Source organism: Falco peregrinus, chromosome 1 (genome assembly GCF_023634155.1).
Source record: "Falco peregrinus isolate bFalPer1 chromosome 1, bFalPer1.pri, whole genome shotgun sequence".
NCBI lineage: Eukaryota > Metazoa > Chordata > Aves > Falconiformes > Falconidae > Falco > Falco peregrinus.
The window spans coordinates 52,235,803-52,260,712 of NC_073721.1; the positions used below are offsets into that span (position 1 = coordinate 52,235,803).

A 24,910-nucleotide genomic window follows, 5' to 3' on the forward strand; every position below is an offset into this window, starting at 1 on the left:
GGAGATGGGCTCCCCAGCAGGCTCCACACAGGCTCACAGCAAGGTCCCCCAGGGCTCCCTGCAGCCGGGCACAGATTCCTATCCTCTGACGAAAGAAAAACATGTCCTGATGGACAATAACGGGAACATTTTCCATTCATGCCAACAGTAATCTCAAGGCAACCAGCATGTAAGAGTCCAAGTAGTTTACTCTGTTTAGGAACTTACAAAAGCTATACTCTGTTTTGGGATTAGGGATATTTGTAAAAGTCACAGTGTTATACTTTTCTAAAGACCTGATTTTCAGTAATTCAGAAATTAAAACCGGAGACGTGTACATGGTAGGAAGCAGGTTCTGGGTTCAAAGTCTAAGGTGTCATCTCTGCACATGCAGAGACCCCTGGCCCTCATTCCAGATACCGGATTCACTGAGGACCCTACGGAAATATATCTGCCGCCACAGCTCAGGGTGACCTGCTCCACAGAGGGAGCAAACCTGTGTGTTATAGATGGCTCAGGTCCTGCGCACCCACCGCCAGTCTCCCCCTCCCGCAGCCCCCACCGCGCTCCCAGTGCCACTGGCCACGGGGACACGGAGCCGCCGTGCCCCCTCCCGGCACCACAGCAGCACCAGCTCCTTTTGCACCTGCGGCAGGCAGGAGCTGGACAAATCATACGGCACCACCGCAGCAGGACCAAGTATTTACAAACAGAACTGCTGAGATACTCCAGGAACAGGAGAATCGTGGGACAGGTTTAAACGAAAACCTTCGGCACGATGGCATCCGCGCCATTTCCCCGGGGCCTGGCAGGGTGCTGCCAGGCAGTAAGTGGTGTTTCACACAAATGGGATCTTCACATTGCTGGTTTTGCTTATGCCCCATCTAAGTTTTGAATAAAACGTGGTTATGAATAGTTTTGGGTGCATGTTTAAGACAAGAAATTTGATGTTAACAGCGGTGCTGAGACCTCTATGTTCAAAAGTGAATTTCCAAAGAGAACTCCGAGCTCCCTTCCCGAGCTGCTTTCTGTGGAGGACGAGCCTCACGCAGCATCTTTATTTGGAGCTTCTGCTCTCCAAGTTCTGCAGGATAACTTAACAGCTCTGTGTGAACAAATCTGAAACACAGGAATAATAAACCATTACAAAAGATGATTTTGTAGTAGATTGTGCTCTGAGTTAGCTGGTGATAGAACACATTATTTTAAGTGGCCTTTGCAGCCACAATTAGTTTGATTCTGTTGTAGAGACTAAAATATGACATGGAGACTTTTATTTTTATTTCCTATCTCAGTTTCTTGAATTTTTCTCTTTCCTTATTATTCAGCTTCCCGTGGCAGTGAGATAATACACTTATCCAGACTAGTAAGATTATTTTAGACTATTTTTGGTCACTTTACACATTTTAAAGAATGAAAAAAGCACTAGTTGACAGCTGTTAGGGACTTGAATGTTATTGTAAAGCAGCTGTTTTCATTTATAGAAAAAGTATTAAGTCTCTCTCCAAACCGAACAGAATACGAAGTTAATAACTCTCACCCTAACCTACGGAAAATACAGGTCATGTCTGTGAAATGTTGGCAGAAGGTATTGTTTATAACAATTAAACTTGTATAGCATTTTGTTCTTAAAAGGACTGAGCATTTCTGCTTCAGGGATGTTTGCAGTTTGAAGCAGCTATTAAATAATAATCAGTAGCATGTTCACCCTGCAAAGAATTTCTGCTTAAAACCAGACAAGATTAATCAGACAAGGCTTCTCTGTTCACAAGAAATTTCAAATGAAGAGAGGCTGACATGGACCAGAAACAGGCAGGATGATTCTAACATTTCAGCATTTTACATGGTTTAGTTGTGTCTCTCATTTCCTTCTAAGAACATTCAGTTTTTATATACTGACATCAATGCTTAATTTGTTTGAAAACAAAGCCTTGGTACACATTCTCTCTGCGTTCTTATTTACTTTACATTAGTATTTATAGTCCATTCAGTCAAGGTCTGGAGGAAAAGGCAACTGGCATCCCAGAGAATATGTTTGTTGAAGAGCAAAAGGAATGAGACAGCTCAAAGGAGGGAAGAGTTTCAAGTGTACATATAGCTCCTGCACATACTTAATTTGAGAATCACCATGGCATCAAGATACACAAAGTATCAAGCATGAAGTCATCATCTTTCTTATGTTCTTAAAGTCATAACCCATGCAAATATATTTTATAGGAAATATTGAATGCAGGCTTCAGTGCAGATATAAAAAGCCTGATAAGATCTACTTGCCTACTGCACACTGTGGGATGCTGTCAGACCCAGTCTCAGCTGTGCTGCAGTATCTGAACATAAGGGGCTCTGCATTTTGCCTTGCAAAAAATGTGGTTTCCTTGGTCCAGCTGAGAGCATTCCTAAAATGTAAGATTTAAAATGTACGTCTACCATCACCTAAATTCCTAGGCTAACCGGGTAACACAGACGTATTGGTAAAACACCAGCAGAAATACACACCAGATTGACTGTGTAGGAAAATTGTTAAGTAGTAAAGCAAATCGAGTCATCATATTGATAATGGTTTCACAGTTATGTAACATGATCTGTACGACCTACAAAACTTCCTCTGCAAAGCATGAGTGTGGGATTTTAAAAGCATGCCTAGTATCTACCTTTTTTAGAAGTTAATATTAATTGATTTCCAGGGAGCAGACTTATACCAAGTACTAGAACGCCCAAATCTCACCTTCTAAGAAGGCTTTTTAAGACTCTATTATTGTATCTGTCCAAAATACAGACAGGACCATATCTGACATTTTCACTGATAAATTCAGGAAGAACGAAAAGTTCTCACGCTCACAATTTCAAGCATATGATTCCCTTTTTGTAGCTCTGCTGTATCGCAGACCAATTTTATATTTAAACCATGAGCTGCTGGAGTGCTCACAATGTTCAAAACCATTCTCTAAAGAGATCAAGACATGGCAAGTTTATACAATGCAATTAAACTATTTATGGATATTGGGGTTCTCCACGGGGCCTTTACCCCTGCACCCCAGCACGGCCCACCCAGGCCAACGCGATGGGTGCAGCAAGGTCCCTGTGGCACCAAGGGAGCTTTCAGCTTCTGCCTCTTCACCGCTCCGACCTGCCGTGGGTAGGGTACCACCCCTCCTCCTTAGGTTCTTTCTCTCCCATCCTGCCCCTTCTGAGAAAACTCTTGCGTGAGACATGTCTCCCAGCCTCCCTCAAGGTGGTCCACTGCTGGATTAGACCAGCCTCCTCTGGGAGCTCATTCCACAACCAACAGTGTTTTATTTCCAGCTCTTGCGTAAAATATGCATCTGCAATACATGCTGCTGAGCATGCAATAGGCTAAACAAATTGATAATAAAGTATTCTACTTAGTTATTTTTCATTACCATAAGAAAACATCAATTACATTTTCTATTTTATGAGTGTACACAAGGGAATCCATTACAGTAACAGAGAGGTTATATGACTGTTTTTCCTGCTTCTTTCCTAAGCAAAAAGAACAGTTAGTTTTTCAAAAGACAATGAAACCAGCCCAGAGAAAAGGAAGGCACACCAGCATATCTGCATAGACAGTTCCTATCCTGATTTATCCAGCCCGACTCCAGCTAATTAAACATCTGCCTCAACAATTTCCTCTGCAGATTTATCTTCTCCAGTATGTAGCACTGACTGGTTGTTACAGGCTTTTCCCTAACTTGCAGCCATTCCCATGCATTTCTTCCAGTTGGCGATTTGGGCACGTGGCAAGAGATGATACAGTATTCCCATTAACCCCCTGCTGCTGCCTGTTGTGGGACAGGTCACCGGGCTCCCAAAGCACTGCTTCACTACAACCGTGTCCTCTACTAAATGACTTAAGGGCCGTGGATCTCTCAGCTGTAACACATACAGGTTATTTTACCACCTGCATTTCCTGTTGATTGACTCGAAAAATTATTATTTAAAAACAGTCAGTGCTCATGCATCTAAGGCAAAAGCCTTGTGACACTAAGAAAGGAAAGCTGCAAGGAATGTAGTTTGAATAGTTTGCAATAATTTTACCTAACATAATACCTAAATAGAGCTAGGCACAATCAGAATAGTGCTTCCATTTTTTTCATGCTGCTTTCTATGAAACAAAGGTTTTACCCCACTTCTACCTCCTTCTAATGAGCTATGTCTCCCTGCAACAAATAATCTCTGGCTTGAAGTTAAATTGCAGTCAAAAGCCTTTATTCAGCTTTTGTCTTTTCAAAAAAAGGCATTTTGAAATAAACACACTGATATTTTTTGCAGACATGGTTCACACTACAGCTACATGAATGCCGGTGCACGCGCTGGAACAACACGCAGAAACCTCGGCTCTGCGTGACCCTTCGCCTAGGGGAATGTTCTGTGTCGTTATCAGCCCGGTGCTCCAAGGCAGGCAAGGGCTGGCAGCTGCAAGGATGGCAACAGCACTTTTAAACAAAATTAAAAAATAGAGAAGCTCAGAAGGTCACTGACTCAGAGGTGGCTGAAGCATATGGATTTTCAGGAACTTGTGGCTCAATTGTTTGTTGGAAAACCTACCTGTAAGCTGCAGACTACCATCTGAATAAAATAAATAGGGAAAATCGGTCTAGTATTTTAGCCCTGGTCATGCTGGAATATACCCTTCCTGACTAGACAAGAGAAACTCTTCAATTTCTTCTTCACCCAAAAAAGCCAACCAAGATCTGTGTTTTCTTAGAAACACAGGACCAAGTTGAAAAATGTCATGTAAGTCAGCAGTGAAAATCGGTCAGAGAGCAACTTCTTACACAAGTACTTGAAATCAGCATCAGCTGTAAACATAATAAATTCATTCATCCTGTGAAGGCTGGTCTGGAGGCATGTTGAGCATGGGCAGAAAAGTTCATGGGCATTTATATTTTATGAAACTATTACAAAAGCTTTAAATAAACATATTACATCTATTTTTGGTTATCACTTTCTAAAAATCAGAACAATCAACTTAAAAGGAAGCATTGCTTAATAAGAAGAAATGCTTTTCCTAAATTATGTCTTATCTTTTATGCAGAACTTTGACATCCTAATCCACTGTTTAATAATGACTTGAACTACAACGGCATGGGACCGTATAATAGTCTGATCTTAAATCCATTTATCTGTGCATCTCCCAGTGAAAGTAAGAGGCATATCCACTCCAAATAGGAAGAATCGGGTGGCAGATGAAGAATGATGGCAATATCCTCCTGCTCCTGCCCTGGCCTAGCCGTGCCCACTGTGGTGGCATCCCAGGTTGAAGCACCCGTCAGCCTCGGCGGCATTTCACCGCTAGCGGCAGTGGAAGGGCTCGGGGAAAGGTCTGGGATCCCCAGGGCAGGGCAGGCAAGAGGAACCCTCTGTGCAGACGGCTGCAATTTCTGCTTTTTTAAAGATGACTGGCAAGACCCTCTGAAGACCCCCACCCCACCGAAGTACACTGACTGATGAATCACAGTTTTGGGTAAGGGAAATAACTGGGAATAAGGGAAGTTTTGGATAAGGGAATATAATTTTAATGAAAAAGTTTAAGTGATTTACCAATTTAATACATAAATACCTAACCTGAGAAGTCCCTTCACCCACATGGCAGTATGACATGACAATTTCAATAATGCATTATGAGTGCTCACCAACAGTTAAAAAAATAAAACAAACAAAATTTCATTTATGAAATTCAGTAATATGGGAATTAAAGTAGAAACCTTTCCCTAGAGCGATTGCTCTTCCTGCAGTGACTCCAACTCATGAAGTTTACAGCCGCAGGTCCTGATTCTGGACCTATCTATACACAAGCTCAACTGAAATCTGCAACACCGACTATTTCAAGCAACCCAATTACATGTTCAGAAGTAAATACACCTATAAGTAACCACGAGGTTTTTAGTTGGGACTTCTACCATGGTTATATCCACAGCAGGGATGATGGTCATATCTCAAAGGGGTGAGATGTCTCACGGATAATTTATTAAAAGTAAATTTAAATGATTTCTTGTATAATTAAACCCCTCCAAAACGATACACACATGCTTATATACCCTCTTACTGCAAAGCTTTCTCAGCAGGAGGGCCAGGACAGTAGAAATAAATATATTAGTTGAAGGAATAAGTGACAGGTCCATGCCGTTTCTAAGCTACTGAGCAAAAATAACAAAATAAAAGCAAAACCAAATTTCAAATGGGTGAAAGAGTAAAACATCTGTTACACAAGGGAGGAAAGTAGTTTAAAGACTGAGCTAAGTGAATCCTTTAGCCACCTCCCTTCAGGGAAGAGAAATCTGACCCCAGGAAACAAATAAAAGTCACCCAAAAAGTGAACAAAAGAGGTGTTTGAAAAAAACAGAACACCATTCATCGCAGCTAACGACTTGTTCATTATGAGTGATGATGGATAAAGACTTCTCACGCTGAGATGAAATCAAGATTTATATGCATTGTTTCCTCTCCCAACTTGTGGGAAGATCATCATCATTTAATTCTATCTCTGCGGCCAGTGATGGGCATCCAGAGAGCTGGTTATCAAACGGCGCAGTCAGCTGGCAAAAGCTGAAACGTGCAGTTGGCACATCTGGACGGAGCCGCCACAGCCGAGGGTGAACAATGACTCCTGGCCAGCAGCCAAATTGCTGCAGACGCTGGCGGGTCTCATCTACAACCACCCCTACCAGCATCTCTCTCTTTCCTTCCCACCCCCCACCCCCCCTTTTTTTTTTTTTTTACGAGAATCAGATTTTCATTGCTTCATTCAATTGCTCTCCTCTGCCATTTTTTACAGCTCTTATCGTTCCCTTGGAATATGGCCTTGAGACAGCTCATCCGTGTCCTTCACTGTGTTCTCTCTTCTAACTTTTATTAAAACTTCAGCTCTCATCTGAAGATAGCTAATTAAATCCATGACAGATTATACACTCGTTTAAAAACCACACTGAACTACTTTTTCTAAAGAGAACAGGGTTTATTTTCTTTTCCCATAGTTAAAACTAAATGTATATAAGGAGGTTTCATTCATTTACAAAGACAAGATCCTTATCTCTACCTTGTATATAGATAGGTTTATATTAAAGTTCCTTTGTTGTGTGACAAGACTCGGTGCAATTTCTCAACATAATTATTTCTTGTAAGGCTGAGAGATCTTTCCAGCAACACTTTTGAAATAGATACACTAACATATATGTGAATGCCCATTTACACCCTGGAAAAGCATTGCTCTAAAATATAAATTCAAGTACTGTAAATTTTCTTTTTTAAATGTTGATATGTCTTAACTATAACAGTACTATTTGACAACATTGCAGAAAGTAAATTTTTCTTTTTCTCTACAAGTAGCGATGAACCCTTTAAATTATTTAAAAATCATACTAAGCATCATTTTCTTATATAAATCAAAAGTATTCAAATTCTGTGAAGGACTGGCCTTACTGTACTTCCACCCATCATCTCAAATTACCACTACTGGACTTGAATGCAAATGGCTCTGTTATCATAAATAAATATTTGCAGTAATGGATATACTGCTCTGCAGCAAACATTATGCAGCTCCTCCCCTGCCTGCTTTTTGCCAGTATCTAGAACACAAACCTGCACACGGAACTGCTTTTGAGTGGTACTGAAGATCACAATACCTACTGAAAAAAACCCGAGCATCTTCCAAAACAGTTAAAAAGAGATATAAAATATGCTCATGGAAAAACACCCTACCCTCTAGAAAATACGATAAAATAACCCACCTGAGCCTCTCTGTGATCCCTTCCTTCTCTTTAAGGCCTTTTGTAAGATATCCTTCATGGTGACCTTCATACTGTCCACCTGAATAAGTGAGAATCCATGAGCAGCATTTCTGCAAGACAGATGCACATGCATTTTTACAACACAATCATCAGCAGGCAGCTCACTGCAATTGTTGTTAGTTTCAAGCAAAGGACCTGTTAGGCCCACCAATTAACAAAGTTGTGCTATAAAAGTAAGTTAAAAGGAGAAACTGAGCAAACTCCCTTAGAAAGGCAGAGACGAAAATGGAGAAAATGGATTGAGATTCAAGGTGTGCAAGGATTCTCCTAATTTATCTTGATTTTTGATCAATTTGTGTTCATCATTAAAAAAGAAAAATGAGCAAATGTACCTGCAGAGCTCCTCAACTACTCATTATTAAGTATCTGCTAGGCATTTCACAGTGCATACAAGAGAAACAGTTTGCAATGTCATTTTCATACATGTCCCGATGGCAGATGTAACAAATCATTAAGCAGAAGTGGAAGAACAACACTCAGAGAAATAACAGCAGCTTTTCAGCACTATTAACAGATCGCATTATTTCAAACGTAAGTAACGTGCTTTCTTTGGACAGGTTTTTGTGAACATCGTGGCAGAGTCTCACGGCGAGGTTCCCGGCAGCTGCCCCCAGGAGAGCCCGCACCAGGGGCAACACTGCACACAGCACGGGGACGGTTATGGGAGACACCACCAGTCAAATATTGAGAGTGGCATCACGGGGGAAGCAGAGAAGGTGACAGTGTAACAGAAGAGATACTGGATTAATATATCAGTAAATTTTGCCCCTTAGACCTTGCAGTCAATCTCTGCTCATGTCAGTAGATGTCACTGCAGACAGTTAGCACAGAAACCTGAGAGCTGCTGGGCACCCACAGGGAGAGACTTGCACTGCACGGAAAAAACGGGTTTGCAAAGCTGTTTAGACAGGAGGAGGAGCTTTGTATCTGGCAACTAGGAATTTTAATCAGGGAGTAGAGCTCTATGTGAATATCACAACTGGAATATTTTGAAAAGCATCTGGCAGTCAGAAGCAATCCAAGCAACGCAATTACATCATTAAAAACAAGACCGCATTATGGGTCTCCTCCAGACACAAACGCTGGGAATACAAGTCTGAGGTCAGATCACTTCAGATGTGGCACCCCTAGCCCACACCGTGACACAGCCCAGGTGAATACATGACACCTTCAAGCCCTCACCACGCAGGAACACTTACTCCTGGCCACAGTGCAGACACGGCGGCCAGTGACCCCCCCCCCCCGCCTGGGCATGTGCTGGCTACCTGCTTGCTGTCCTGCAGCTCACTCACTTGTGCTCTTCTCGTGGCTGCCAGAACAGCAAGTGCACGCTGTCCCCTTCTACCCTGCTCACAGCACACCGCTACCTTATTTACGCCAGTTAAGCTTTGCAACTCAACCTCATCTGCCAGGAGTGGCTGGGACAGGCCAAAGACACAGTCAAGAAATCTATGATGGGTGCTCAGTTATGCATTATGAAAAATGAACTCGCCTGCTACGCTGTAAGGAGCGCACCAGATGGGGCTGATCTCAGAGCACCCCCCCACTCCTCAGGCAGCTCAGCGCCAGGCTCCTCACCCCGTGGCACAGTCCCACTGGTGTACAGCAGTGTTTCCTTCCCATCAGTTGTGAGTTAGGCTCATCTGAATTTCATTCTCAATTCCCTTTGTTCCTGGCAAAAATGAAACTGCCTAAAAGCCCAAATTTATGTTCTCTAGACCATTTATTATTTATAACTCTATCTGACTCGTCTCCAAACCAAATATTCCCAGCCTTTTCATGCATCTACTTTTTCCCCGCTGTATTTCTGCCACGTGTTTCATACAGAACGAGAACTGAGCCCACTGCTCCACATGAGGGAGTAGCATCCATGTCTGCAGTGGTGAGATTGCCATCCTTGGTACAGCCCAAGGATTCAGGGGGTTTGACTAATGCCATACAGTAAGCAGAGACCTTCCTAAACCCTTTACTGGTGAGCAAATCTTCCCCTAAGCTGCTGCGGAGCCCTGCAATATGCACGAGCACTGCACAACGTCTTTCTTCTGCTCAGCAGCTTCGTGGTTGTTCACCTCGCTTCCCAAAGCCATTACAGCTCCAGTCCAAACTGATCCACCAAGCTAAACTTACTGGATTTTTTAAAAGTAAAAAGCCTCTTATACAAGTATATATATAGTTATACTATAACTATGAAAAGGAAACTACCTTTGTGCTTTTATTTAAATTACATGGTATTTGTCAATGAAGTGCTACAAGAAAAGCCTTGCATGCTGGACCCAACCATCAGAACACTGACTCAAAAGATATCTGGCGCCTTCAGGTAGTGAATAAAATGCTCTGCAATGCAGAAAGAAGGTTTCCAGAGAGCTGCAACCGAAATACAGGAAAATAAACTCCAATATGCAGGAAGAAAAAAAGAAATGCCAACCGGCAAAGGCGAAGAAAGTCTTCCAAAACCTTCTCTGGCCAAAACGACTGGAGTCACAGCTTTACTTTTTCCCTTTAGTACAAAATGTTTCTCAAATGTGTTTTCCCCCAAAACACAGTGGGCGCTGCAGCCCACCCCATGGATCTGCCCCACGGGGACATGAACCAGGCACGGCCGACCCAGCTCGGGGCTGCTTGCGGCAACATGCATCTGGAGCCTCCTGAAAAATGGAAGACTGTCTTTCGATTCCTGACACTTCAGCAGCTAAAAAGCACATGCTGCTGTTGATCCCGCTCATTTCAGGCCATCCTGACTTGGTCGATTCTTTCTATTGAGCAGCTGGCCTGAGAACTGTCAGACTAATTTCCCTGACACTCTATAACTAACTCATGCCTGAGCCACGGCCATTCTTTGCCTCAGAGCTGGATCTCATCCCAGAACAATCTTTAAAAGTTTATTTCACTGATCAAAGCAAAATAAGAAAAACCTCTGTGTTCTACTATATTTAGTGTGCTATCCCGTAAGTGAGACTTTGGCAAGAGCAGTGAAATGTAAAGCGCACCCCGCATTTGTAAACTTTTGGATTATTTGCTCTGGAAGGGAGCCAGGGGGTCTGAAGTGCCCGTCCCAGCTCCGGCGCACGGTTCTCCCCCTCCCCTGCTCTGGCTCATGAAGCGTGCAGTGTTGTCCTTCCCTAACAATACACCTAAGAACCTCCATCATGACATTTTAGCACTCAGTAAAGCCAGAAACCAGAGCTGAGGGTGGATTTAAGCCCAGACCAAAGACCCTGCCATCATCTTGGGGTCAGGCCAGCGTGTCAGAGCACATTTCCAGTGCCGCAGCGATGGAGAAGACCTGCGCCGTGCCTGGTGTGCCGGAGCGCGAGCAAACAGGCAGGGAGGCTCGGAGCCACCCTCCGCACTGCATCGCCTGAAACACCATCAATCTACTGCAACCTGCCTTTATGTGAAAATAGCACAGTGAGGCTCTTCTGGAAGAAATACATACCCCACCTCACCTTGCCAGCTTCCCAGTTATGCTCTGCATTGATAATGTTGCATGAACTGTCCTCGCTCAACCTAATTCCAGCATATCCTTAATTACGATTATAAATTACATGTTTTAGCTTACTCTGCTAACGTGCGATACCTTTATTTTAAGTCAACACACTAGAAAACGGGATGGACAAGCAGATGCTATTCAATCAATTAAAACTGCTCCTTACAAATTGGAAGCCAAAGAAATTCCTTAGCTTGTGTTTTCTGTCATTTTGCAAAAACATACCTGGGTGACAAGGTTAAATCAAGCAAAGGAAATCCCTGGCACTTATCATCCACAGGCATTACTGATAAATTGTGCAGTGGAGGAATAAAGGATTACCTTCTGTATTTTTTCATTACACTTTTCTTTTGTTACAGAATACATAAATCCATTGTGGCACAATGTAATATGTATCATCGTGCTACACCTGTGGACGTTTCATAACGGCTGCCATGTCTGTGCAGTCAGGAATGATAAGTGAACCACCCGTGAATGTTAATGATAGTGATCATTCTGCGGTAACTTGGCTTTCCATCTTCTTTTACAGCCTCAGCGCTGGAGCCAGGGTGGCAAGGTTCAGAAGAGGAAAAAGAAAACAACAGAAGAGGCAAGAGCTTCGGCGGGCTGACGCCAGGGTGTTGCCTGAAGGGTAACGGTGCTCAGAGGCAGCATGGAAACAGGCAGTGTCCTCTCCAGGGGCTCCATTTGCGAAGCAAAATAAAACCTCAACACTTAAAGGACAAAAGGCTTCTGTTCTGAACGAGAAACAAACTTTCCCAAAACCTGCCTTTCCAATCTGGAGCAATTTTAATTTTTAGGTGCTTTTTTTTTTTTTTTAGCACTGAAGTGGAATTTATAGCACTTAAAGCTCACTGCAAAAAATGGTTGGCATGGTTGAAAGTGTCTGTGAATGACTAAAAACGATTTCCACTTGATCAGCACAAAGTCAAAGTTAAGATTAAAAATCCCAGTTGATGCAATGTAGTTAACTTAAGCTGGGTAATTTTTAAGATAAACTGCACAGTGACACAAACCAGAATAACTATGCCAGCCACAATTTTTATTCTGAGTCTAAATGATCTTGCTTTTGTGCATCTCAGGTTAGCCTGGGATAAATCTGTGCTCTGTTGGCTCTGTTCTGACACTACTATAAGCTATCATTAGACATCCAACAAGTCGGCTTCCTGCTCTGCCACCTCCTTGGGGTCCTGCCTCTCCCTACTCACTATCCTGGGAGCCTCGCTTCTTCACTTTGGCATCTATATCAACTTTCTTAAATTTGCGGTTTATGAAAATTCTAAAACATACTTTGCAGATCACCTGCACCCACGTTAACAGGCCTTTTGTGTAGTGCTCCATAAAAAAACCACATTTCAAAGCTTTGAATTGCATTTGTAAGTGTATGGTGAAAGCCTGATACTTTAAAAATGTTTCAAACCTCGATCTATCAGGTATAGCAGAGGTGTGGCTTTGAAAAATACATATATAACAGTCAAAGCAATGTAAACATAGTATCAAAACAGAAAAGAATTGCTACAGGGCACAGAAACTGTATGCCAAATTTCATCTGTGTGCCAACTGGCAGCTGAGCTACAACTCCTGGAAACACCATTAGATCGAGCATGTCAAGTTGTGATAATAAAATTTCCGAGGGAAAAAAGCTCTAATGATAGTACAGATTTATTTTAAGCTACCTTCGCTCAGAGTCTTTCAGGTATTCCTTCACCATCTCAAGACGTCTGCATTTACATGAATGCAGTGCTTTGTTTGACTCCTCCTGACAAATCATACTCGACATCAAAGAGGGCTGTTTGCAAATGCTGGGTTTGACATTGGACAAAGTACTGCTTTCCACAACAGACATTTTCCAAAAACATAACTCGCTAGACTAATGGGCAGTTAGAAGCCAGAATGACTGCCCTCCGTCTTCTCCTTGTGTAACTTTGCCAGAGTCCTTGGAACTTGCCAAATTCGGTCATGCCTGCTTAGCTTGCTCGACTGATTGTGCCAGAAAAGAAAATAAGACACAGATGTATTTGAGCTCTTTGAGATGCCAGTAAGAGAGACAGCTAATGGCTTCATTTCGACCCTCCCCTACCAGCTGGGCACAGGTGGGGGGATAATGAGGTCCCTCTCCCTAATCAAACTCAATTATTTACTACTCTATATAGCCACAAAGACATTCACATTCAGCTCAGAATATAAAATGCACTGTGGGCTACTTCCAACCACCGCCACTGGGTATTTATAACTAACTCAAGTGGCTAAGAGTTTGCCTTGGCAGGAGTTTAAGTGTATAAAGTTCTGCAAACTGTTTCTGCTCAAACATGTCCTGCTGAAACGGGGTCCCTGGCGAGGTTCCATAACTGTCAGCTCGGAAACTGCACAACATCTGAAAATATATCCAATATGCAGGATGGGTGAGATCTGAAATAAAACACCATGCTTCATCATGAAGCTTCTCAGAAGCATCAACTTTTTTCAACAGTGATTCAATATTAATAAACATTACAACTCACAAGCCTGACACAGCAGCAGCTGAAATACTTCAGCATGAGGAGGGGGGGAGGGCGGGGGGAAAGGATGCAAAATATAAAAACACAATTACATGCACTAGTAGGATGACAGGGAAGGAAGAAGATGTAGAATTTACAACAAATCCCTACAAAAATAAGACAGCACGCACATTTAAACTCACAGAAGTAACAACCTTTTGATCAAGTAATTCTCTATCCTAGAGGACACATTAAAAATTCTAATTTAAATCTGTTTACAGAAAGGTATTTACACAGGAAGTACAAGCAGTTTCAAATTAACATGTGGACACAGAAAAAACCCAAACCCTCTCAGAAAAGCACTACTACTTAAGATGCAGTTGTCCTATTTCTAATCAGCAGGACCTCCCAAGTTAGAAGGAAGGTCCTCAGATGAGTACAAATTAAGTTAAATCAATAGACCTCACATTCATTTTGCAGGATTTGCAGCTGGACCTTAATCCTGCTACCAGCACTGGTCAGAGACCTGCTGGCCAGGCCAGGATCCTGCTGAGGTCTCTGTGCTCCAGATGGGAACACTGGTGCCATCTCCTCCAAGCCAACATCCCGAAGCTGAGACCACATCTGTTCATTGCATTTAAATACTAACCCCTATTTATGTACTGAGTACAGGCAACAGGGGTTTAGGAAGGAGGCAGTTGAGAAAGAAAGGGGACTCCTTCCACATTAGAAATCATCAATTTAGACTTGTAATGATACAGACTTCTTAACTGGTCTACCTGCAATAAACATTTGTGATCCTTTTTGATTGCATGGAATTAGAATAGAATTTTCTATGTAACTCCTTGCGTTTTTCTGGGGACACTGAAAATGCGGGATTACCTTGAAGACAAAACACTCATGAAATCACAAAATTTAAAAAAATCAAATCCATGGCAATAGCATTGACTCTGGAGAAATGCACACAAGTGAAAGAGATATTCCCTCTTCCAGATAAGACCTGCAGCATTCCTCAGTCAGGCAGAAGGAACTAAATATTCTGCAATCCCACAGGCGGGAAAGTCGGTTGCCTGGCTCAGCTGTGGGACTGTAACCTGCACAAACCAAACACGGACCTGTAGCCTGACTGGCAAGGCTGCTTCATTCCCTCCCTCTATCAGCTTCCACACGACTGCACCCAGTTCAGCACAGCTGAATATATTTACCTGGAATAACTTATTTGTAAATACTGTGGACAGAATATTTTCTTTTCTAATGACCTAATGCAGTGGAATACAGTGAATGGGCCTTTGGGAAATACACATGGGATTGCTGAAAATTTCTTTCAGTAGGACGCTTTAGAATGTCGCTACGAAACATAGTACACAATAAAGAACATACAAATGTAATTAAATACATCAGAATTTTTTTTTAAATGTCTGATAATTCAAAACTGGAAGCAGCTGTATGGTTGTGAAATGTCAATAACCAGGAAAACCCTATTTGCATTTTCATTCCAAGAGATCCAAACATGAAATATTTTTCCCAAGTAAGAAGTCGTTCATACTGCTAGTATTTTCTTATAGTAATTAAGGCGTTCTTATGGTTTAAAGGATTTTTCACTCACACGTAAAGAAAAATAAAAGTGATCAAGCACAGTATGTACCACTCAAATGCTAATTCACTCATAATGACATAGTAAATTCTTCTTGAGCTACAAACCAGACAGCTTCAAGTTTCAGTGGTCGATGGGGTCTTCCTCTTCAAAATTCTGGGCTTTAGAGTGGTATGTCCAGTCCTATTCTAACTGGCATGCTTATTTACTGTTCATTTCTCTCCTCAATCACTGCGTTGTTATTAATGCACTCTGCAACTATTTGTATTTAAAATTACTTGCTTTTCAGTCCACTAACCAGTCTTAAAATGCAAATCTATGACTTTGTCTATCAGGATTTGAAAGATATATGGAATACCCAAACACCACAAGTACACTTTTTTCCTGCTAAAATTCAATCTGTTTTCCCCAAATAACTGAAAAGTCACTAGAAAGATCAGTTCTTAATACCCGTTGCAAAAGGCTCTGGATATCCAACACGAATGACTTCACAATTCTCTTTCTCTGAAGCTATTATATATGTTATTTATTATTCAGAACATATTTTTCAGAAATAAGCAGCAAGGCTGGAGCAAAATTAAGATTATGAGCTCAAACTCTGTGTAAATTCTGAGTATGTACTAGTGGGAGTGCAGCAGTTCAGTGCTCCCCACTAATCACAGGCAGAGGGGTGTATTTCTTCTTCTGTAGGTTCAGACTTAGGGTGACAGGCTCACCCGAGCTGCTGCCAGCAGCATTCGTTCCCTTTTCCACCTGCCTCAGGACAGACCCCGGGGCAGGGCATCATCTGCAGCCAACCGCAAACACACGCGCCCCCCAAATGTCGCTACACTCCGACAAAGAAAAGTAGAAAAGAAAAAAAAAAGACGTGAAGGTGGCATGGACACACGGATGTTTCGCAGCGATGGAGAAAGCGAGCACCCATACTCACATGCGAACAAAGAGCGACTGTTTTGCTGCCAGGCCGGGGGAAGAGTACTTTTCAACCAGCGCCAGAGTGCTGAAGCCAAACTTGTGAATGGGTTCATTGGAATCCAAGGGTGGAAAATCTGTGTCAACCTCACCGTCATCCTCAGCAATATGGAGACAGTAGGCATTGACGTTGTCGCTGAAACAAAGACAGACCAAGTTTACTCAGGGGAAGCTAGATGACCAGTTCAGTTCAGCTGATCAATACCAGTCACTAAAAACCAAATCAGCCAGACATGCCTATTACAGGAGTAATATACTTAAAAGCCACTGATGGCATGTAAATACACATGACTCAACTAAGTCCCCACGTATCTTGCTACCATAAGCACATGGTAATAGAAAAGCCCCCAAAGCCTCAGAGTAAAGCAGTGAGTCTCACTTCACCATTAACTGAACTGAAGCAAAATACTGACAGTGATTAGAATATTCTAAAGTCTACAGAAAGTTTAGGGACTTCTCAAAGTATTTCTCCATTTATGAAAAAGTATTTATTTACATGACCATTACATTTTAGAATAAAAGACAAACAAGCAGTGTCTTTCTATCTTTTCATAAAGCAAGCAATTGTGAAAAAGTTTATTGAACGCAGGCTTGAAAAGCAGAGAATGCTCTCAGGCGCGTAAACAGTATCATAAATGACAGGAAAAGTAAAAAACCTGTTCAACGCAATAGCAGTGATTAGTAGAAAAGCTACCTTTTTCAAATACCTAAGAAGGCCAGTCACTAAAAGCAGTTCCAAATTAGTATAGACTGACAAGCAGAACTAAATAACACAGAAAGTTTTAAACAGCTACAGCGTGAAGAAAATTTGAAAGAAAAATCTAAGCCTCTTTCTTTCCAGATACAAAAGCCCATAGGGAAATAATATATATACCAAACAATATATATACCAAATCATATTTTACTAACATTAAAATCTATTTCGGCTGTTAATATTTAAATTATTGGCCTACAAATAAGCATTCTTTCTTATTGTAAATCTGCCAGTATCCAGGCATTTTCCACCGCCATGAAGTATAGCTTGAACGTTCACATGGCAGTGTGTTTCTAAACTCTGCAGTTTAAATTTAGAGTTTTAATTGCATGATTGATGCTTAAATTAATTAATTGCAAAGTGTATGCTAATTGTTTAATTGGTCGCTTGATCTATATAGATCATTTTTTGAATTAAATGAGTTGATTTACAAAGTTTATTGATTGGATGTGACAATGAATTATTTCTCTGACTACCTGATTTGCAATTTTCTCAATTAATTCACAAACCTTTGGTTGCAACTGTGCTTTATTGAGAGCGCTTAGTCCAGGTGATCTATACGCACCTTGTCATGACTAAAGACATTTATTATATAAAACAGGTAATAATGATGCATTACTATTAATGTAAACTGTAAATTTGCTAACGAAAAGGTAATCCAGCAATGTTTGTCATATGAATTTTGAAAATTCTGCAATACCATTCAAGAAACTTTCATGAGTCTCTGGACTGTTATGAAGAATGGGAACATCGCTGTAGAATTAATTTTTAACTTCTTCAAGAGTGCTTAAGTAACTTTTAGGGAAACCGGTGAAAGGGAGCGCTGGGAAGAGAATCATTCAGCACACCCTGACCCCCGGAGCAAGCCGGCAGCCAGGAGGCTGTACAGTTCTGCGTTGCTGCCAGTCTTTTTAGGAACAAGCTAAACAAAAAAGCTGCAAATAATAGATACAGAGGATCCTGCTTACGCAGTGAGAAATGTCCAGCAGGACTTTCAGGTCCTTCTTTTATTCCACTTCCATATCTTAAATCCTATAACAGTTTAGGTGGGAAGACCACCCAATTCCAGCCTCCTGTGACAGGCAGGGACACCTTCCACTAGCCCAGGTTGCTCCAAGCCCTGTCCAGCCTGGCTTTGGACACTGCCAGGGATGGGGCACCCACAGCTGCTCCGGGCAACCAGTACAGGTGTCTTGCCACCCTCACAGTAAAGAATTTCTTCCTTGTATCTAACTAAACCTACCCTCTTCCAGCTTAAAGCCGTTCCCCCTTGTCCTATTGCAACGGTCCCTATTAGAAAGTCTGTCCCCACCTTTCCTACGAGCCCCTTTAGGCACTGGCAGGCTGCAGTAAGGTTTCCCCGGAGCCTTCTCTTCTCGGCTGAACACCTCTCTCAGCCTGTCCTCATAGCAGAGGTGCTCCCGCCCCTGAGCATCTTCGTGGCCTCCTCTGGGCTTGCTCCAGCAGGGGCATGTCCTTCTCATGTTGAGGGAATACAGACACCAAGCTCCACATGCTCCTTCTGTCCGGTTCAACAGAATTCAAAAGTCACCCCACACCATGAGGCTTCCCAGTCTAAGCAGTCACCCAACGCCTGTCTTCCCACAGCTGTGCTCTCCGCCTCACACCGCTGATTGTCTAACCTATTTGTTTGACAGAATTCTGCAATGTGCGGCCTTGTGTGCACTTAAAGCTCTATACAAGTAACATTAACATTTCCATTTGGTACTTGATGCATTTGCATAATTCTCATTAAAGCCAGAGGAACACATAGACACGCAGGCAACAGAACACATTCGGTGCGGTCTCCAAGCAATCCAAGTGCCAAAAAAAGGTGGTGGTAACAACTTATCTTCCGTCAGTTATACTGAAAATACACAATATTGGTTAAATCTCATAAATTAAAGGGGTTACAGATGTCTTAAACATGGAGTGGGTTTCTGAACATTAACACACAATCTGTTGAAAAAAGCCAGCCCAATGGGTAAAGCTGTTCTGCATTTTGAACTTCCACCAGGGTGAGATCAAAGTCCTGAACCTTAGGCTTCATATCACAAGGTTCAAAGTCTTGAGAATCCCAGTTTGCTATGGACAGGATGTAAAAGTTAGGTATAACTGACAGATGTAATACCATTCTTCACTTCTAAAAATAGGGAGTTTATTTGAATTTTGCATCTTACTATTAATTCATTCCTAGAAAGGGATTTAGTTTATTTTTTGCACGTGGAATCATTACAGCACATCTGTCAGGGGTCGGCAAGAGAATGGTCCACTGGGTTATGACCAAAGTTCATATGTAAGAGGCCAGCAACAGAGCTGCTAACACTGTCAGTGGTTCCTCATATCAAGACACTGAATATAGACAAATGTAATACAATTATAACAAAAAAGGCAGCCTAACTGAATACAAAATGTTCCCAAAGCTGTCAACTAGTACTCACTCTCTTCAGAGTCTCACATCTACCTTTTACGAAAAAGAATCAGGCAGTAATATATTCTTTTCCTAAAGACAGAGGGGTTGCTTCTCTTAATTACAAAGTCTACAACCTCCTCATTATTCTCAAATTGCGTCACTGGTAGGTGTATTTGTTATTCTGCACGCATTGTGTATCACACTTGAAGCATTCTCTATATGTATCTTAGTGCAGTGCTCACAATGATCCTGATTTTTTCTTTTATACTCTAAACCGACTAGATCAGGAACAATAGCAAATGGAGGATGTCCAACCTACACAAGCTCTTTCCTTATTTGGAAATTATGAGAATTAGTTTACAATTAACTCACTCCTTGCTACGGGACTGGCAGTCAGCAATGCTAAAAAAAAGATGATGAAAACATGAGAAATAATTAAGAACTACACAAGAAAACAAACTTCTTGCAACCTTGAGGCTCTGCCCCTTCCTCTGAGCATGTATTTCTCAGTTGCTGCTGTTAGACTGTTCGTGGGAACTCACGCCTCCATTATTAATTTTATTATTTCTGTCCTGAGATTTGATTACATTAGACAGCCTCCTTGGCCATGATCACTCTTTGACACATTATAACATCCTATCCTTCAAGGCAGACAGTGAAATTTACTTCCTCCCACTGCTAACTTTTGCTGTGGGCAAAGATGTTTCATGGAATACCTCTACTCATGGGTGCTGTTCCATTTGAGGTGTGCTGTGCTCCTGAAAAATATACACGTGTCCAAAGATTGACATTAGTGGTGTCTTGCTCGTTAAAAAATAAGCTAGTCATACACAAAGGACACTTACAATATAATGAACAGAAATTAATAACAAATTAATGAAATTAATTAATGAACTGCAAATGAAAAGGCACCATCTGCAAATAATTTTCTATTTCTACTCCAGTGTTAAAGAATGACAACTCAAACCGAAAGTGTTTAGCCTCTGAAACATCTCATATGTCTGCTGAGAAGAGCTAAGGGAAATCCTATATCCAAGGCAACAATACCCACAAAACTGTTTTCAGGAGGGGCTGCTTTTCTGTGTTGCCCTGTATCTGCTGAACAGAAATCAACTAACCCTAAAGCAGGGCAGGTCAAGTGACCTCTCAGCACCTCCCTTTCGCCCTTACAACTGTGCCACAGCAGGAGAGATTACTGTGTCCTCAACACTTCTGAAAAATGCTGAAAGAGCAAACTATACAATCCAGTACCACACCCCAAACTATTAATCAAATATTGCAGGAACAACGAAAAAGTGACAATTGGCTCGTACAGAAAAAAACCAAACAAAACTTTTAACCTTCTTTAGATCAGGAAAGTCACCTGCTAGTATCTGTTACTAATAACTCTACAACAAACTATTTTAAGTTCTTATTTTATGTTCTATGACCCAGCAAAACCTGAAGTATTTTACAGAACTGTTTTAAAACCAAAGTTGCTCAGATGAGTGGCTCTGAAGTACCTGTTTTACGTACCTTATGTCACCTACCATGACAAAGTAACAGCTCTAACTGAACAACACGAGTTCTCCAGCACAGCAAATCAAATCCATTATTTAGTCACAGAAATCTTAGGGGCAGGGTTCTTTCACAATGAAGATGTAAGCAATGACTACGAAAGATACTGAAAAATCCACTGATAATGATGCTAAGATTTCTGAGGACAAGACAGATGTTCTTTACAGCAAAGAGCCAACATGACTGAGGTCAAAGTCTTGTAGAAATTATAAAATACCACATGACAGAGGTTTTTAAACTAAAGAATGCAATTTTATTCACAATTTCAAAGAAAACTAGTATTTATTTTGTTTTCAGGATCCTTATTTGCACATCTTTATTTTAGTGATATCTCCAGGATGATGGCCTGGAAGGACAAGAACCTTTAGCCCCTATACCTGTCAATTCTTAGAAAACCAGAAATATTTTAACAGGTGTATAATGAGTTAAGGTCAGTATGTCAGCAAAATTACAGCAGAAAGCAAGTAAGTGGTAATGCTGCAGTTCTATGACAGAATTCTGACTAGTTTTTGGCATACTCTCTACGGCTAAAATCTATTCTATGGCTTCAGGACAATACTAACAGTACTTCCACGACACGTGTCACCCAGCACAGCGACTGCCCTCTCCATGAAGCTGTAGGAGAAACTGGTACCGTGCAGACAAACCAGAGCCAGAACCGGGGTACCTTCTCTCAGGACAAACAAGAGGGGGAGTTACAGATGAGTTCTGGATTTATTTGACATCCTTGTGATCTTAGCCATTAAGAACACTACCAAAAAATAGATGGGACATAAAACAAAAAATGCCCCTGTGACACCAGAAAAGATAAGATTTGTATTATTTTCACATAGAGCATTTTGAAATTACAATCCGTTTACAGATCCAGGGTTTCATATGCTTATCATTAAACAGTACCCAGTAGTTTAATTGAAAAAGAAGTGGATATAGATGCATGTGTAATGCTCAAAAGGAAATACTGATAAATGTGTAGGTGGTTTCTCTAAGATTTATCTATAAAAACATTGACATGGAAATCCATTTTATTATGCAAAAAGGCTGCAGAGGAGAAAATTAGAGATCAAGAGGTAGTAAAGAAAGAACATTACTTCAGTTTTGGTTCCCGTCCCTCACTTGTATATTGCCAGCATATTAGTCCAATCAGGTCATGCACCTTGGCATTTGCTATCGTCACAACTGTCATGGGCTGTAGTTTGTCTTGGCTTGTGTGCAGTGGGAGGTAGACATCAATTTTTTTGGTTGCCGTTGTACCAACATGACCCTGTCGAGAAAATATATTTCATTAGAATGTATTAAAAAAAAAAAAAAAAGTATGACAGAGCTAATACAAAATCTGGTGCAGATGGAATTCTTTTCAGTAGAAAGATTAAAATACACTGCTACAACTTAAAATTGGAAGAAGCTTGAACGTTTAAATTTCAGTTCTTTCACTGCTGTTTAATGTATCTGTAAAAATGATATGAAATATTTGGCAATGATTTCACAGATTTCCATAAAGTGTCTGAAATTCGCTGCAAGATCCCATGTTCTTGCAGGATGGAAAAAAAAAAAAAAAGAAGAAAAAAAATAATAAAAGGGTGGGATGGGCTGGAAGAGAGAACTGACAAGCCTACCTGAAGCTTCAAAACCGTTTTCCCATTGGTATTTAACACTAGCATTACCCTTGTTTCAACATTTCTGTTTTCTTCTGTAGTTCTCGCCCACTACTTCCAAAGCTCACTCCCCTCAAGTGCAGAAGTACCGACTTACCGTGCCTCACTGCCTCAGCTGGCACCCCCCTGGTACCCAGGCACAGGCATCTTCCACAGCAGTGCCAAAGCAGCCTGTCTCATCACTAGTTACTCTAGTTCTGCAACATGCCAGATCGCCAATGCTACTTCCTTTTTAACGTTCTAGTTCCCCTCCAGCTTTAGTGTGGGACTCTTCCTCCTCCTTTCCCCTTCACCTTCCCGCCCCCGCTGCCTTGCCAGCAGGAGCCAAAGGAGCTCACACCTGGATGCACAACAGGATAAAACCCAGGGAAACTCTCAGCGTACGTAAAAGGGGAGACTGGAGCTTGGCCAGCACGTTGCCACAGAAAGGAGGAGAAGGAAAAGACCACCACAGCTGGCAGTGAGCTACACATAAACCTAAACTGGAATCTCACAGATGCCACCGATGCGCAGCTCAGGTCACTGTCTGCCAGCCACGCGGGCCGCTCGCCCAAGGGAAATCAAACCGGGCAACATGACCGGAGCAGAAAGTTGGGCAAAAATGAGCGTCGATCACACGTGGAGGTTAAGATGACATTTAAATGACATAAACCTTAGGCTTGACCTGGGGTTACCAAGAGAAGAGCAAAACCGCACACACAAACGGAGCCATCGAACTATTTTGAACTATTTGAAGACAACCAAGGAGGATTAACTAACACTGGGTTTTATTGGAGCTCACCACATTAAAAAAATATCTATTTGGCACTGTGGAGATTAACAATTAAATAAAACATAAAATACGTAGCAACATAAAGATCTGTAATGTTTGCATTACAAGAAAAAAATGTTTAATCTACTGCAGGCAGGACCATATTTTTAAACCAGTAATCTTTTAAACAGACAAAAGATTGTATATCCTGATCCCCTCTTCAAAACCACCCCTGACATAACTACGCATCTCTATCTATCTCTATACATATATGGGCCTCAAGAAAGTATTATTCAGATTAATCACTCAGAATTCTAAGTAACAGGATAAAAGGATTCAATACTATACATCTATAATGAGAGTATAAAACAGGGAGTTAAATGCCATGTGCTGATATCAATATATTGTTAAAAAACATTTGATCCTTCAGTGTGATTATAAATTAAGAGAAATAACAGGAATTTAGAGATTAAAGTTATTCATAATAGCATAGCTAAAAGTATTATTAAAATCTATCCAAATGTAATTAATTTGTTTTTAAAAAAAGCATTTTTATAGTGCAGATGCCTCTCCTTCCCATGTTTTTAAGGTAGGAAGGAATCTGTTTTACTTATTTAAAAGGAAATGTTAAGATTTGTAACAGAATAGGTGACATTCCCTCACCTTGTTTGGATCAGCCTTAACAAGCCTCTGGGTGAGCTAGTGTGCCCGGGACTCGTCCGGTACAGCCGGGCCCGTGAACAAACCTCACCAAGGAAATCATGAACACAACAGAACTACAACTTCTAAAAAAATACAGGTTTGTTTACTTTCTTTCTTCACTTGGTTCCCTACTCACAGGACTTATTTTTAAGTCCTCTTAAAAATCCTAAGGCGGTATCAGGTAATGAATCACCAGTCTGAGAGTCTATCCCTGCCCTTGGCCAAGGTACGGACACGCCTGGGGCTGAGAGCATCACTTACGTTACGGTCATGACTGCAGGTACCAACCAGAACGGGAGACCTGTGGTTTCAACTATATTTGCATTTGAATGAGTAAACAGCAGTTATCAAGAAAATTAATGTGACTTCTTGGCATGCTAAGTTAGCTACATACTTAAATCCGAAGATGGCAGAACCGTAAGGAATGCTTAGCCCTAATAATGGAAAATCTAAGAAAAATCGACAACCAGATGTGAGAGTCAATGCCAAGGTTACAAGTGATACAGACAGCACAAAGCCAGAGAATGGACAAACGAGCCAAGAACTGTAACTAATACCCAAAAAGATGAGATTATTCCATTAGCCCCTACTACAAGTACAGACTGTTTTATAAGCTCATAATCCAATAAACACATGTATTTATAAAACAAACACATTCTAAGGACCCTGATCTTATGGCTGTCAGAAATATGACTGTAGCTTCCCTCAGTCTACCTTTCCCAGTGCTCCCCTTTCTTCTTTGCCCTACACCGTGCTGTTGCTTT

General features: G+C 41.4%; 1 protein-coding gene across 3 annotated transcripts in view; it reads right to left on the reverse strand.

Annotated features, from left to right (window-relative positions):
* MAPKAP1 (MAPK associated protein 1) overlaps positions 1-24,910 on the reverse strand; it is a 107,307-nt gene that overhangs the window by 39,378 nt on the left and 43,019 nt on the right. For all 3 annotated transcript variants that reach the window (XM_055794652.1, XM_055794646.1, XM_055794640.1), the window contains exons 5-7: positions 22,130-22,302; positions 16,277-16,453; positions 7,728-7,837 (exon numbers count right to left, since the gene is read on the reverse strand). In XM_055794652.1, the coding sequence (XP_055650627.1) occupies positions 7,728-7,837; positions 16,277-16,453; positions 22,130-22,302 (460 nt within the window). The remainder of the gene's footprint in view (positions 1-7,727; positions 7,838-16,276; positions 16,454-22,129; positions 22,303-24,910) is intronic.